We start from the raw sequence: 13,732 nt of genomic DNA on the forward strand, positions 1-13,732 counted from the left end.
CTGCTGCTGGCGTAAATAGGTAATAGAGTGGCGGTTATTCTGTTCCTCTGTACTGTCTGCTGCTATATGGGTGCCCCTGGCTGAGATCGGCAGGGGCGCATAAGCTAAGAACTGGGAATGACTCCCTGAGTTCAAATCCCTGCTGTTATGGTTTCTAAAATGAGATGTCAGTCCTGCCTAGAATATGGGGCGCAGCTGTGTACTGAGAACCATGTATCAGAGTAGCCAGGTGACTCTGTCGTCGTCAGGATCCTGCAAAATGATGAGCTACATGCATTCGCGGGGGGTGCCCCTGCAAACAACCTACCTGTTTGCTTCTCTCCTCCCCAACCTTCCTGGCTTACGTGGCAGTGTCCCCCCCATTTGTGTCGATTGAAGTATAAGAATGCTAGGATAAGAAACCTGAAGTTTTTAGTGACACATTAAAGACATGATGGGGGAGGCAGACCTCCCGGGGCTATCGACGTCAGGCAGACATTAAAGCGGGTTGTGGGGTGGAGAGGAGCCCAGGCATTGCTGCTGCTATGTGATCCAGGCAGTACAGAATCTTTTCTGTTTACACAGAAAGGGAGGGGGGCTGATGGAGCTTCAGCCCCCAGTTGCTCTGATGAGACGGTTTACCAGCCGTTCTGTACCATTCTACTGGGCAATTGACAGGGAGTCGGATTCATTTTTACCCAGAGCGCCCTCGGCCAGCCTCACCTCGAGGCAGCCAGGAGCAGCTCACGGGCTGATGGTGACGACGGAATCAGCATATTGCAGCCGTCTGCCCACCGGGGAGGGGATGAGGAGCAGATACTTGCTCTTTCAGTGCTGCAGCATCTGCTTGCTCCAGCAGCATTCAGTAGACATAGGTACATTGAAGAAGTCAAGTAAACCGTATTTACTTTCACTTATTCTTTCACGTCGGGGGCAGGCGGGGTAGATAAATTGACCAAGCTATTGCCTCGAATCAGGTGTTGAACCTACAGGGCATTGGGAGTCGCCCAAGAATTGCAAATTACTTTTCGTGAGACGCTGTGGCACGGTGTGAGCTTGGTAGGTCTCCAGTACCTCCTCCCACCCTCACTTCGATGAGCATCGCATTTGAAGGCTCTGCGGCTTATCCCATTAACGCTTGTTGCACGCAGCACTGTGTAGCCTGGAGATTTTTTATATTCAAACGCTTTGGCATTTCTGTTTTCTGTAACGGAGGCTTTGATTTAGAACGATTATGTCGCCGACAGTGATCAGATCACAGTATTCTCCCGTTACGGTCATTTGTGAAGCTCTTTGAGATTTGGGATGCATTGCCAACCCGTTGCTGATCAGAGCTTCAACGCTCGGGCAACAGAGAAATGAAAATCTAATTTCGCGGCGCATTTCCTGTTTACCTGGCCACAGCATCCGGAGTTCAAGATTGCTGTCCACAGAGTTGGTCACATCTGGCTGACACTGTGGGATACTGCCGGGAGGCCAATACCATCGATTTGCGGCCACAGTAACCCTAATCCGATATGGTAATACCGATTTTAGCGCTACTCCTCTTATCGGGGAGGAGTAGAGAAACCGATTTAAAGAGCCCTTTATATCGATATAAAGGGCCTCGTAGTGTGAACGGGTACAGCGTTAAATTGGTTTAACGCTGCTAAAATCGGTTTAAACGTGTAGTGTAGACCAGGCCCCACACTGTCTTTTGCACTGGTTTTGTTATATCAATGTAAAAGTTAATTCAAGTTATACTGATGAAAATTCCTCATGTAGAAAAAGCCCTCACTTTCCCCTTAAACTGCAAAGCTCTGTGTTGAACCCTTGCATGGATTCTCACTTCTAGCTTATCAGGAGCCGGGAAATAGCCTGATCCTCCCCTGGAAGGAGCGCAGTGCAGCACCCAAAGGTAACCTCTGTGGCCTACTAAGGAGTGGTGAGGAATCTTGTCCAGATGTCAGCCAGGAGAACATGGCTTCTTCAGAGTGTGGGGGTTTGTGGAGACACCCTTCAGACTCCCGTAGGCCTGGTCTACACTGGGGGGAGGGGGGGAGGATCGATCTAAGTTACACAACTTCAGCTATGTGAATAATTTAGCTGAAGTCCACGTACTTAGATCGACTTACCGTGGTGACCCCCGTTTACTCTGCCTGCACCTCTCACTGAGCTGGAATACAGGAGTCGACGGGAGAGTCCTTGGGGATCGATTTATCGCATCTAGACTAGACACGATAAATTGATCCCCGCTGGATTGATCGCTGCCCGCTGATCTGGCTGGTAGTGAAGACATACCCTGAGTCAAGGAGAGGACTTATTTCCTCCGGGGGGGGAGGGGGAGGGGGAATACAACAAAACTAGCATGGTTTGATATTCACTTCAACTCAGTCATTATATTTAGATGGAGTGTTGGATCCATATCTTAGAGTTATGATTAACGCTGTGTATGAATAGAATGTTATGCAAAACACTTCCATGCACCTCAGGTAGGCACTGTCTAAATACACCTCAAAATATATAAAGTATTGATGTAGCTCATATTGTAGCCAAACCAGAAAGCTGTTCCTTATTCTGAAGGAGGTGTCTGCAGTAGACTTTTGTGACAACAGCATTGTCCTACAATTGCTAACATGCCACGGCTCCACCAATATTAGTGGTGGGAACACATGTGTAGAAGGGATTCCAGTGGCTGCTGGCATTCTTCCTAGTGGGTAATCTAACATTGCTCAGGGCAGCATTAAATAATACAGGGGTTAAAATGCTAGCAACTGCTACCATTGCTACTACTGGAGGAACAGCAGCAACAACACTGGGATCATTCTTGGCAAAAAAAAAAAAAAAAAAAAGCTCAAAGCAGACAAGGGTAAAGGACATGAAATGTGAAAAAATATCCACTGTGATCACCAGAACAGACAGTGGATTTTTAAGTACCTCTGGCCAAATACCATACATATACATGCACACAGAGAGTCTGCTCACCGGAACAGGCACCACAACGGTCGAATATGACTGAAATGCCGAGGACATCATGTCCCTGAGGAGAGTGATGAAGCAATGCAGACAGTTCATCACAATCGTCTTGGCCGTCCTGTTGAACACCTGAAGTTCCTCCACAAGCTGTGCGTTAAGAGCCTCATAGTCCTTCTTTGCCAGATCAAGTTCATCTCCTGCTGACCTTTCAAGGTAGCCATTGTAATCCAGCAACTTGTCATAACGCTTCTGGATAAGCTTCTGGGGGCCTGGAAACAAGGCTTGTAGAGCTGAGAGAGGGGTCAAAACCAGCTTTTCCAATTGATCCACCTGGGAAGGGGAAAACAAAGCAAAAAATCAGTCCAACAAATAATACTTCCTTCTCCCATTTGTAGCACTTACAATTATGTTCTAATGTTAAAAACAAAGCAAAAATAATAACACTGCCCATTCACGCATTTGTAACACTCACATTGCTTTCCAACAGTAACTAATTAAGCCCAACAGCACCCCTATCAGACAGCCTAGTAACAATTCTAAGTGCACAGGGCTTTATTATTATCCTCATGGGGAAACTGAGGCCTAGACAACTTAAATGGGCACACAAAGGATGAGTGTTAGAGCTGGGATCGGAAAACGAATTCCTGCCTCCAATCCCCTGTGCTAGCCACAGTAGTAATATTGTGAAGCTTCACTGGGACCAGGACCTTTAAACTGGGAAAGACCATCTGAGGCAAGAGGCAGTACAGTCTCAATTAAATGGCAGTCTTTCCCACTGAATAAAATAAAGGAACAACCACTTTCCCAGGGGATAGGTCTAATATCCTGATGATGCAGTATAAATGCCTACATAGATAGAAAGATTTGAGTTGATTAAAATGTGGTATGCTTTCTTGTAAGGTTTTCTTTAGTTTACTGAAAGTAAGTTATAAATTCACAGTGCTGGTGGCTAAATTTTTTTTTCTTTTATTTTTAGAAACCATGTTTATGGGTATCTGGATGGCTCAAGAGATTAATATCAGGCTTAAAGATTGTTTCGCCTATAGGTTCACATCCAACACAGACAGCTAGTGACTGAAACTCATTACCATCTAAAGGCTGCTGGATAGTCTTGTGAAATGAATTGCTAGACTCAGTCCACTAACAAGAAAGAACGCTCCTGCATAACAAAAACCACTGCTGCAAAAGGCTGTATGTCCATCATCCCCAGGAGCGGTCCCTCAAGGTGACGACTGATGTACAGTGGTAGTTTCACATTGGTACTGCCTTTGATATATAATTGTTCTGCGGAGAAAGCTTTCCACTTTCATGTGAAAAGCTGGCACCTATGACAAAATGCTTAGGTAAGCAATTTTTCAGTACCTTAATCAGTTGTTTATTGGAACTGTTGGTTCTGGAGCACAGGAAAGGAGAGGCTATTCTTGATTTGGCCCTAACTAAGAGGATTAGGGAGATGATTCAGTATTGACAAATGCAAGGTAATGCACATGGCAAGAAATAATTCAAGTTATTCATCTCCATAGTTCTCAACTATAAGTACTCAAGAAAAAAACACGAAACAGCACAATGAAAATCTGTGCTCCTGGTGAAATGGTGGTCAAAAGTGAAAACAAAATGTTAGGCTGTATAATGAATTGGATTGAAAATATTGTAATTCCAGCACATAAGTCAGTAATAGGCCCTTGCTTGGTATACTGCATTCAGTTCTGGTCAGACTACCTCAAAAATAGTTATAACAGTAATAGAAATGGTTCAGAGACAGGCAACAAAAATGATTACAGGAATAGAAAAACTTCGATATAAGGAGACATTGAAAAGGCTAGGACTGTTTAGTTCTCAAAGGAGACAAACAAAAGGGAACATGATTCAGGTATACAAAATAATGAATGGGATAAAGAAGGTAAATCAAGCACTTCTATTTACCTGCTCTCACAATACAAAAGCAAGGGGCTATTTAGACTAAAAGGCAGCAGTTTCCCCTCATCAAAGGAAATATCCTTTTACCTAATGCATAATTAGTCCTTGGAGCATATTGCTCTAGATATCCTTGTTGCCAAGCTCCTACTAGGATTAAAGGAAGGAAAATATATCTGTATGGATATTGTAAACATTTACAGTTATAATAGATAGGACAAATAAATTTAGAAGGGATATAAACATTCATGCTTCAGGTCATGAGCCCAACTTCTACAGAAGTTAAACAGAAACTTCTCCTGTGCACAGATTACGCCATAATTGTCCACTAAGGAGATTCTTGTACCTTCTTCTGAAACATCTCATACCCGCCACTATTGCAAAACCTACTGCACTCAGTGGACAATTGTGATGAGCCAGAATGGCGATTCCTGTGTTCCTTTCTTCACTATATTCATTTTATTTATTTTTTAAAATATACTTTTAAATAATGCAATTATTTTAAATGGTGGAATTAGAAAGGAAGTAGAAGTGCAGTTACAGAGTCCATTTTGGTGGTTTGGTTTTGGAGTGGAACAGCTTATCTTTTAGTAAAAAAATATAACTAGTAGTCCTTTCATTGGTTGGGATGGAGTGATCTGTCACTGAGAGTATTTGCTGTTAGTACGGGAACTCCATTTTGAGTTAGGTGGAGGAAACCTGGTGGGCTGGCGTTTAGGAGGGGTAAGAGTAAGGAGATATAAAATTTGCCCCTTGCTTGAAAATGTTAGTTTAGCTTGAGAGCCTGGTTCAGGCAGAAATTTTCCCTACCTTGAAAGATGTACTCCAGCCTGAAGCTTAGCTTGTACTGCCAGTCCCAGGAGTTCAAAAATCACAAGTCAGACCCAAAAATCATGAGATTTAAAAATGATATATATTCTTTTCTATTCTTTTTTATTTGCCTTCTGGTTTTTTTGTTTTTTTTAAACGTTAGAGCTCATGTTTTCAATCTTTTTCTCTGCAACCATGAGGGATAGAAATGTACAGAAAAGAAAAGCTGCAATTCCCACACATTCATATGATTCCAGGAGCTGCAGCTTTAGGTAAACACCTGATATCATAAGACTAATGATAAAATTGTGTGACTTCGCAACAGTGCTAGTTTAAGCAGTGGCCTGATCCAGCTTCCATTGTACTTAAACTGACAGGACTTTTTGTAATTTAAATTATCTTATTTTCTACAGAAACGTAAGTGAAAAGTTGTATTTTTCTCAGTATTTTTAATGGAGACCTACTTTTTTCTGCTCTTTTCCCTTCACTGTATTTGTATGTATGACCCACAGTTCATACATGCTGATAGTTGTGTGATATTGGCATGTTTCATGAACTTACAAAGCCTTCACAGGGGTTTCCAATGTTATTCAATATTTTTGAACAGCCATTGTCTTCATCATCTTTGTGGTGTAAAATACCTTGTAGTTCAGTTATATTCTGTGCAGCTAGAAGCATGGAATCCTAGAAAGGAATAAGGTGGGAAAATAAAAATAGGTTGATAATTTGCTGTAATACAGTATAAGTGTTCATGCAAACCCTGCAATATTATTAATCTCTTTGGTTATCTATTCCATCCCTTACCAGTGCAAGATTGTATCCTATAATATATTATTCTGTGTTTTATTCAGTTTTATTGTACATTTCTCAAGGAACAAGGTTATCACCATTCAATTTAGCAGATTATTCCACACCATTAGGGCTTACTCAGAAAATGTGAAATTCACCTTCGTTCATTTCTGCTGCATTTTGGGTCATATGCATAGGTACAGGGCCATTTAGGATTTGGTATTACATGACTCTGTGAAAAGTGTGTGTTGAACTGTTCACATATATGTTTTATGTGTGCATAGCTCATACAGGTGTGGGTGTGTGATATACCCACCTGTAGATATTGTAGGGAGAATGAAATATTCTTCACGCAAAATTTCACAGTCTTTTCTAAACTTCTAAATAGCTTTTCCTCCTTATTAAAGGTCTGGTCTTTCACCTGAAATAGATGTTTACATGACAGTTAGGGTGGCAGTGAACTAATGAAAGGATTGGCCAGAGGTCTGCTAGAAAAATCTAAAGAAAAGGCCATGAATTCCTCTCCGTGAAGCTGGATCACTGTACTGAAGTAACTCTTCCAAACCCACCTACATTATCAGGTCTAAAGAGAGGAAAAAACAAGGATACTGGAAAATGTGTATTATAAAGAGTTTGAGTTTTGCAGAGCATTAAGGTAGCATGAAGTTATTTAATTGTAGGCACATCTATGTTTTTCAATGAACCCCTCCTTTTTTATGTTTACACAATTTGGGCAAGAAATGATAGGTAACAACGTAAGTCTTTTCACATCATAGCAGTGCTTCCTCCAGTGCTCCCTAGTGCAGATGTGGGCAACTACTGCCTGTGCAGAAATTTTGTTGCAATTATTTCTGTAGCACTGTGCAGCCCTGTACATGTTACAGTCCCATTATCTCTAAAGGGGTTGTTTTATTTCTTTATGGTATAGAAAGAAAGCCTGATTTTTTTTTAATTCTTCCTTTCTGCTTGCTTTTTACCTTAGAAATATGAGACATGTCAAGTCTAGTCTTCACTGCTTTCACTGTCAGAGTCATTGAAAGACTCAGAGATGTGTGTCATGAGCTTTCTCAGCTTCCAATTAAAGATTCAGCATTCCCTCTCCTATAACACTGGCATCTTTTTTCCAAAGTGATTCTCAAGTTTTTCGAATTCAAAAAATGTTAACAAAAACAAATAGTAAATAGTTCTAACAGACTGAATAAAAATCATTTCCCCTCTCAGTCAGATGTCACTGTATCTTGGATATCATAATCGTATTAATCCCCCAGTCTGCCATGGAGCCTTCTAGGAAAAACAGAAGTAAATGTGAATTTCTAATGTTAAAAAAAAATTGGGGAGGTGGAGCGTGTGGGAGGGAGAAACATCTCCTCAAAAAGAAACAAACAGAAGAAAGGCACAAGGCTGCAGGTAAGCTTTCAAAGGGCAAATGTTCTTGGATAAGCAATCATAGTAAAATATACAGGGTAAAATGTTCAAAAGCAACTCACTCATTTAGGAGGTTACATCCCATTGACTTTCACTGAGACACAATGTCCAAAGCACTTAAGATACTTTTGAAAATGAGGCTTGAGTGAAAAATTAAAACACTTCTTTATATTTTCATTGCCCTAATTACATTATTTATTGGGATAACATTTTCAAAGGCACCTAACTCACTTAGAACCTTAAGTCTCAGTGAAAGTCAATGGGACTTAGCCTTCCAAATGGCTTAAGTGCTTTTGAAATTTTTTTCCCAATAAACCAATAATTATTTAAATTAGGGCAATGGAACAATAAAGTAGTGTTTTAATTCTTTGCGTTCAACACACGGCAGCAGATTTATTTTTTAAAATGTGTAGTCATCTAATCATTTTGACAGTCAAAGGTTCTTATGCATGTAGGGGAAAACTCATTGCCCATAATAATTAGCATATAAGTCTTGTTTGATGATCCTGGTGTACTAGGATCTGAATGATGCTGAATAAAATGCATATAAAATGCCCTCTGCACCTGCAATATCTTCTACCAACCCATCTATTGAGCGTTGACTTGCACATTCATTTTGTTGAGAATTGCTGACCAGTACCTCTTTGCTGCAGGTCAGAGATTTGTAGAAAAGGCTAGATTCAAAAGAAAAGATGGAGGACACATTGAAAGGTTTTCCTTCAATCTAGGGTCATAATATCTTTTCATCTTTGATGTGACACATGGAAAATTACACGATAAATACCACAAAACAAGTGACATTATGAAGTCCACAATGCTAATTTGCAAATGGCTGACTAAGTACCTGAGGCTCTCCCCCTGTCAGAATTTTCAGGTGGCTAGTAACCCTCTTGGATTTCTTGCTAATGGAGTGAATATTCAGTTTGGAAAACTTCTCTTTAAGAGATTCTTCTTCATCATTCTTCTTATACTTCAACACTGCAGACAAAGAATTTCACAACACTAATCATCTGTATTCATAGGGCTCTAACACAGCTCTGCACTCTAATATAAGACCATTTGAGACAAGAGACTTTGATATCCGTTGCTATAATCGTGTGTGAAAATGCTGGAAAGAGGTAGTAAAGTTAAGGCTTAAATATGGCAGGTCTTTAAAAATATCTTGATTATTTATTAATTATTATTAGTGTTTGCAGGAGCATCACTGACGTGAGTATAATGGATTATATGCAATACTGAACTATATTCATTTTCACATTTTTGAAGTTTATATCCCTAGTGATCCAACCTGGATGTTTGTTTCTAAGTTTGAGACTATAATGCAGTTATGTATCTCAAAACCCAGCAGGTTTTGTAGCCCAGATAAAGCCAGAAAATATCCTTAGTCACATAATTGGAGCTGAAACCATCTCCTATAATCACCAGCCAAAATCTACAATGTATGAATACAATTAATAGGAGAAAGGAATATACCATCTCTGTTCCTTACCTAAGTCTTTCCTTCTTTTAAGTTCATTGATGTTCACATTAATGTCTTTCACAGCAGCAAAGGCATCTTGCAGTGCCTTGTGGTCAGGGTGGGAAGCAGGAGTCGAATTCAAGAGCTCGCACAGTAACAAGGGGTATTTCATCACACGCTGTATTGGTTTGATCATCAGGGATCCCATATCCATTAAATTCGGTTTTCCTCTATTATTTATACAAACAAACAGAACTGTCATGTAAAATGGCAACCCCTTGAAGAAAAAAATGCATTAGTCCTATCTAATCAGTGAAGTTATTACCTTTTTAAATCTACAGTTGAGTTTTTAATTATTGAAGATGTCAAAACTGGGGCCTAGTTTTGCATTCAGTTACACAGGTGCAATTCCCATTTAAATAGAAAGATTAGGAGACACATTTAATGGAGAGTCTGGGTTGGGGTAAATTGAAAACTTTTTCTGGCTCCCTCAGTATGAAAGTTACACCAGCTTAGACTTTCTTAGACTCACATCTACTTACTAACATATAATTTCTACATGATCTCTGAATTTGGCCCACTGTGGCTAAGAGTCTGTATGGTGCGCTTTACACACCAAGCCTGGGAGAGAAAGACGCAGTAGGAAAAATAACCAACAAAAAGAATGTATTAAAGTATTCACATTACACCTCCTTTAGGCACCTCAGTGTGAAAGTGACATCAGCTCAAAGTCCCTTATTTACACCCACTGTTGTGTACCTTACACCACTGAGCTTGCCTCTGTAACCACAGTCCTTTGTTACGCTTTCTGCTGCAGAAGTGACAGAGTCGATACTAGTAGCCTTGGTTGCTGATTGGTGGATCACAGCTAGTGATGGGCGAATTTGAAAAGGATTCAAAATTTGGTCTGGATTATCCAGTTTGGATGTTTACCCCAAGCTTATCAAAGCCATCTGGATCTCTTGACCCCACTCCTATCATGCTGTGACTCCCTCCTTTCCAACACAATCCATTCCCACCAACTGGCAAACATTCTAAAGCCCTGCTCCCACCTCCTTCTGCAGGTTCTTTTATGGAAAAGTATTGGAGTAATTTGCTTCCTCTGCAGTACGTGGGTAAAAAGGGCCTGTTTGCCTGTTCACTCATGACAGTGACCGTGTTTCCAGGGAGAAAGAGAAGGAAAGAAATTTCTGGACACGCTGGGAAACTCTGCTACAACCCCTTGTTGGTAGCAATCATGTATAAACTGCTGGGGACCTTCTTGTAGGTCTGCACTTTAAAGGAGGGAGGGAGACATTGATAATAGTGTGAACAAGACAGGAGCCCTGACTGTAATGCAGCTTTTCATGACAGAAACACAAAGCAGTGCTTCCATTACATCCTAAAGAAAGAATTTCTGGAAGGAAAAAAGTTCTGAGATTAACTATGTGAGATTTAATGAGAGGTGAGCCAGAATGTCTGAGCATGGGGAGGGACTGGGTTTGTGGAAAATAAAGGGAACATAGAGGGAATACCCACTGAATATTGCAAACTGCCAACTTTTGTTGTGTTCAGCCATAAACACAGCTGATGAGAAAGAAAGAAGGAAAGAAAGAAAACACTTTGGCTTTCACTTATAAAAATATACTGGATCACTGTTGACTAATTAAGTCATGATTTGGATGCTTTGGAAAAGAGGCATCTGCATATTTAAGCCATCTCTCAGGCGCAGGCACTCAGTATAAAAAGTCCTGCATGAAAAAAGGAGTTTTAACAGTAAATGCTTTTTAAAGCCTCTTGATGTTCCCAAACCTTTTCATCATTTCTCTTTTCTTTTCCTCCTCCCCATCTATCCTGCATCAAATATAAAGCTACTTTCCCTTCTTTTAGCTTCTGGCAGCAGGAATAAAAATAATCTTAAATTGTTATTGTTTTCCCTGAAAAGCCCCATGAATGCAAATCTTTTAAAAGCTGCCTCATGAATCGAAATCTTCAAGTGTCTTCTCTTCATACAGTTGCACTTTGGACAGCCGCCCAAGTGATAAACAGCCCTCTGTTCACATATCTGCATGACACAGTCTAGCAATATGGTTTGAAAGATAGTAGGTTTGTTGTGAGATGATGACTCCCTGCGGCACAAAATGCCACGAAGTTCAACTCATCTAATTCTACTCAGTAAGATTATTTTACGATAACCACCTCCCTAGATTAGTCCTGTTTCTAATACATCCCTTTAGAATATGCTGCGGCCAATCAGAACACTGCATTGCCACACAATTTAAACAGATGTGTAACAACTTGTGACATCTTTTGTGCAGAAAATGAAGCTGATAATTCATTTGTAATGCTACTGCAGCCACCCAGTCTTATCATGAATTTAGCAAGTAGTTTAGTGCCATAAGTAGCTGCAGTAATCTCATTGCAAATCATTGCTGTTGCTTTGCAGTCATGTAAACACAGCTGGTTTAACTGCATCAGGTTCCACTGCACACCCGTGCACACTGCATGCAACAAAATAAAGTCACAGATGGGGTGGGGGCAAGGATATGTACATCTAAATAGTCATGGTGGCAAACTAGGAAAAAATATACTATTCAATGTTAAGTCTGACATGCTCTCTTTATGAAATATATAATTCCATTGTGGGACACACTAGCAGAAAACATGTTAAGGTGGAGCTGGGGTCACATTAAGTTATTGCTGTGTGTGTTTGTCACTTAATGTTACTTAAACATTATTATTTTTGTGTGTGCAAATTCACCGTTTTGCAAAATCTACAGGGCAAATAAATCACTATGGCCCATATTCTGCTGTCACTTACACCTATGCAACATTGGTGAACTCAATGGAGGTTGCACAGGTATAAGTAAGCAGAGAATTCGGTTCTATTTTATTGTCCAGCTGGAGTAACCTATTCAAGTGTAGCATGCTTTAACACTGAAGATGATGTTTTCCCAGTTATACTACGGTGAAAAGAAATCTGTAGCCTCACAGTTCCAGTGACCTCAGAGATGCTTGGGGTAGACACCAGTGTATTTTCTAAATCAGGATAAACCAGTTGTGGAGAGCAGGAATGGAAGCAGCAGCAATGGATAGCATTGAAGCAATCCTTCTTTTTATAGGCTCACATATTTTAAGGCCAGAAGGGACCATCATGATCATCTAGTCTGACCTCCTGCACATTGCAGGCCATAGAACCTCATTCAAATAGCTACAAGGTAAGGGCTCAGTGGTGGCTTTTAGCCACAATCCTGAGGAAGGGGTGGCATGACACTGCAACACCTCAGCAGAAGGTATTTGCAGTGCACATACTACAGTATTCCTTAGCATTCCTGAGTACATGGACTGTGATTATGTCTGGTCCTTGCTCAGGAGAATGGCTCCTTGCACCTGTCACAATCACAACCATACAAGGACCAGGCGCAATTTGGCATCTAAGAGGTGACTGCTTTTGAATCCTTGATCAATTTAAACTCAGTGCGAAACTCACAATTTAGTGTTTCTACTGGACATTCTTTGAGGGATAAAAGTGCATGTTAATTTCTGATAGTGCAGTGCAAGTCAGAATGGCCAGTTCAGACTATAAACACAAACACTCACACTTTCAACTATTTGCTTTTTTTCCCCTAATGACTGTAGCCTTAACTTAGAATTTCCTGGCTTTAAAATGTTCCTTCCCCACCCCCATAAGGTATTTAGCAGAGCAATATAACCTTACCTCTTTTCTATCAGAATTAATATTTTTGCCTAAGATTGTAATTTTTTTTTTCAGTTCTCTCACTCCTCTCCCAAGATATCTTCAGATTTGTCCCATTTTGATGGCCCTGGGCTTGTGGGTCTCCCAAAACTACAGTCAGGAATGTACCCTTCTTTATTGCCTTATTTAAGGCAGGAAACACAGTCATTAGCTCGGAAAGAATTTTATTCTGAGAAGAGCTAGACGGATTTTGAATCCAGAGCTCAAATCTCTATCACTTGGACCTTGCTGTGCTAGTCTAGGATGTCAAAGGACAGCACTGTTGTTGGTTTTTTGAGAAGCATGCATTAGAATCACAGAAATACATCTGTTCTGAAGGGAGGCAATAAAATAAAGGGCTCTTGAAGGACTGGGAACAGGTTAAGTAGCTTCATAAACCAATTTTGAAAGATACTGCAAAGCAGGTGCAATTGTAATTAGAAAACCAGATAGATTAGGAAAAATTAAAAGTCAAAGACTTTATCACCAATGTCTAGGAGAAATCTAATTTCTGTTGCTGCACAGGATTTCCTGTTGTACTAAAATGATGCTCTTGTTCTGAACATTTCCATACATGCAATTTTAAACATTTTTAACATCTGGAGATCATTTAGATTTTTTTCCCTAAAAAACAACAAAAAAGTTGGCATGATACTTACTCTTCCTCATATATCTTTCTGCAAAAG

The 13,732-nt window shown here is 40.3% G+C and overlaps 1 protein-coding gene across 1 annotated transcript in view; it reads right to left on the reverse strand.

Annotated features, from left to right (window-relative positions):
• The window catches only part of ARHGEF38 (Rho guanine nucleotide exchange factor 38), a 52,246-nt gene that overhangs the window by 12,193 nt on the left and 26,321 nt on the right, over positions 1-13,732 (reverse strand). Inside the window, exons 5-10 of the mRNA XM_032794251.2 lie at positions 13,706-13,723; positions 9,362-9,561; positions 8,717-8,850; positions 6,764-6,868; positions 6,220-6,342; positions 2,944-3,264 (exon numbers count right to left, since the gene is read on the reverse strand). Coding sequence (XP_032650142.1) covers positions 2,944-3,264; positions 6,220-6,342; positions 6,764-6,868; positions 8,717-8,850; positions 9,362-9,561; positions 13,706-13,723 — 901 coding nt within the window. The remainder of the gene's footprint in view (positions 1-2,943; positions 3,265-6,219; positions 6,343-6,763; positions 6,869-8,716; positions 8,851-9,361; positions 9,562-13,705; positions 13,724-13,732) is intronic.

Source organism: Chelonoidis abingdonii, chromosome 5 (assembly GCF_003597395.2).
Source record: "Chelonoidis abingdonii isolate Lonesome George chromosome 5, CheloAbing_2.0, whole genome shotgun sequence".
In the NCBI taxonomy this organism is placed as follows: Eukaryota; Metazoa; Chordata; order Testudines; family Testudinidae; genus Chelonoidis; species Chelonoidis abingdonii.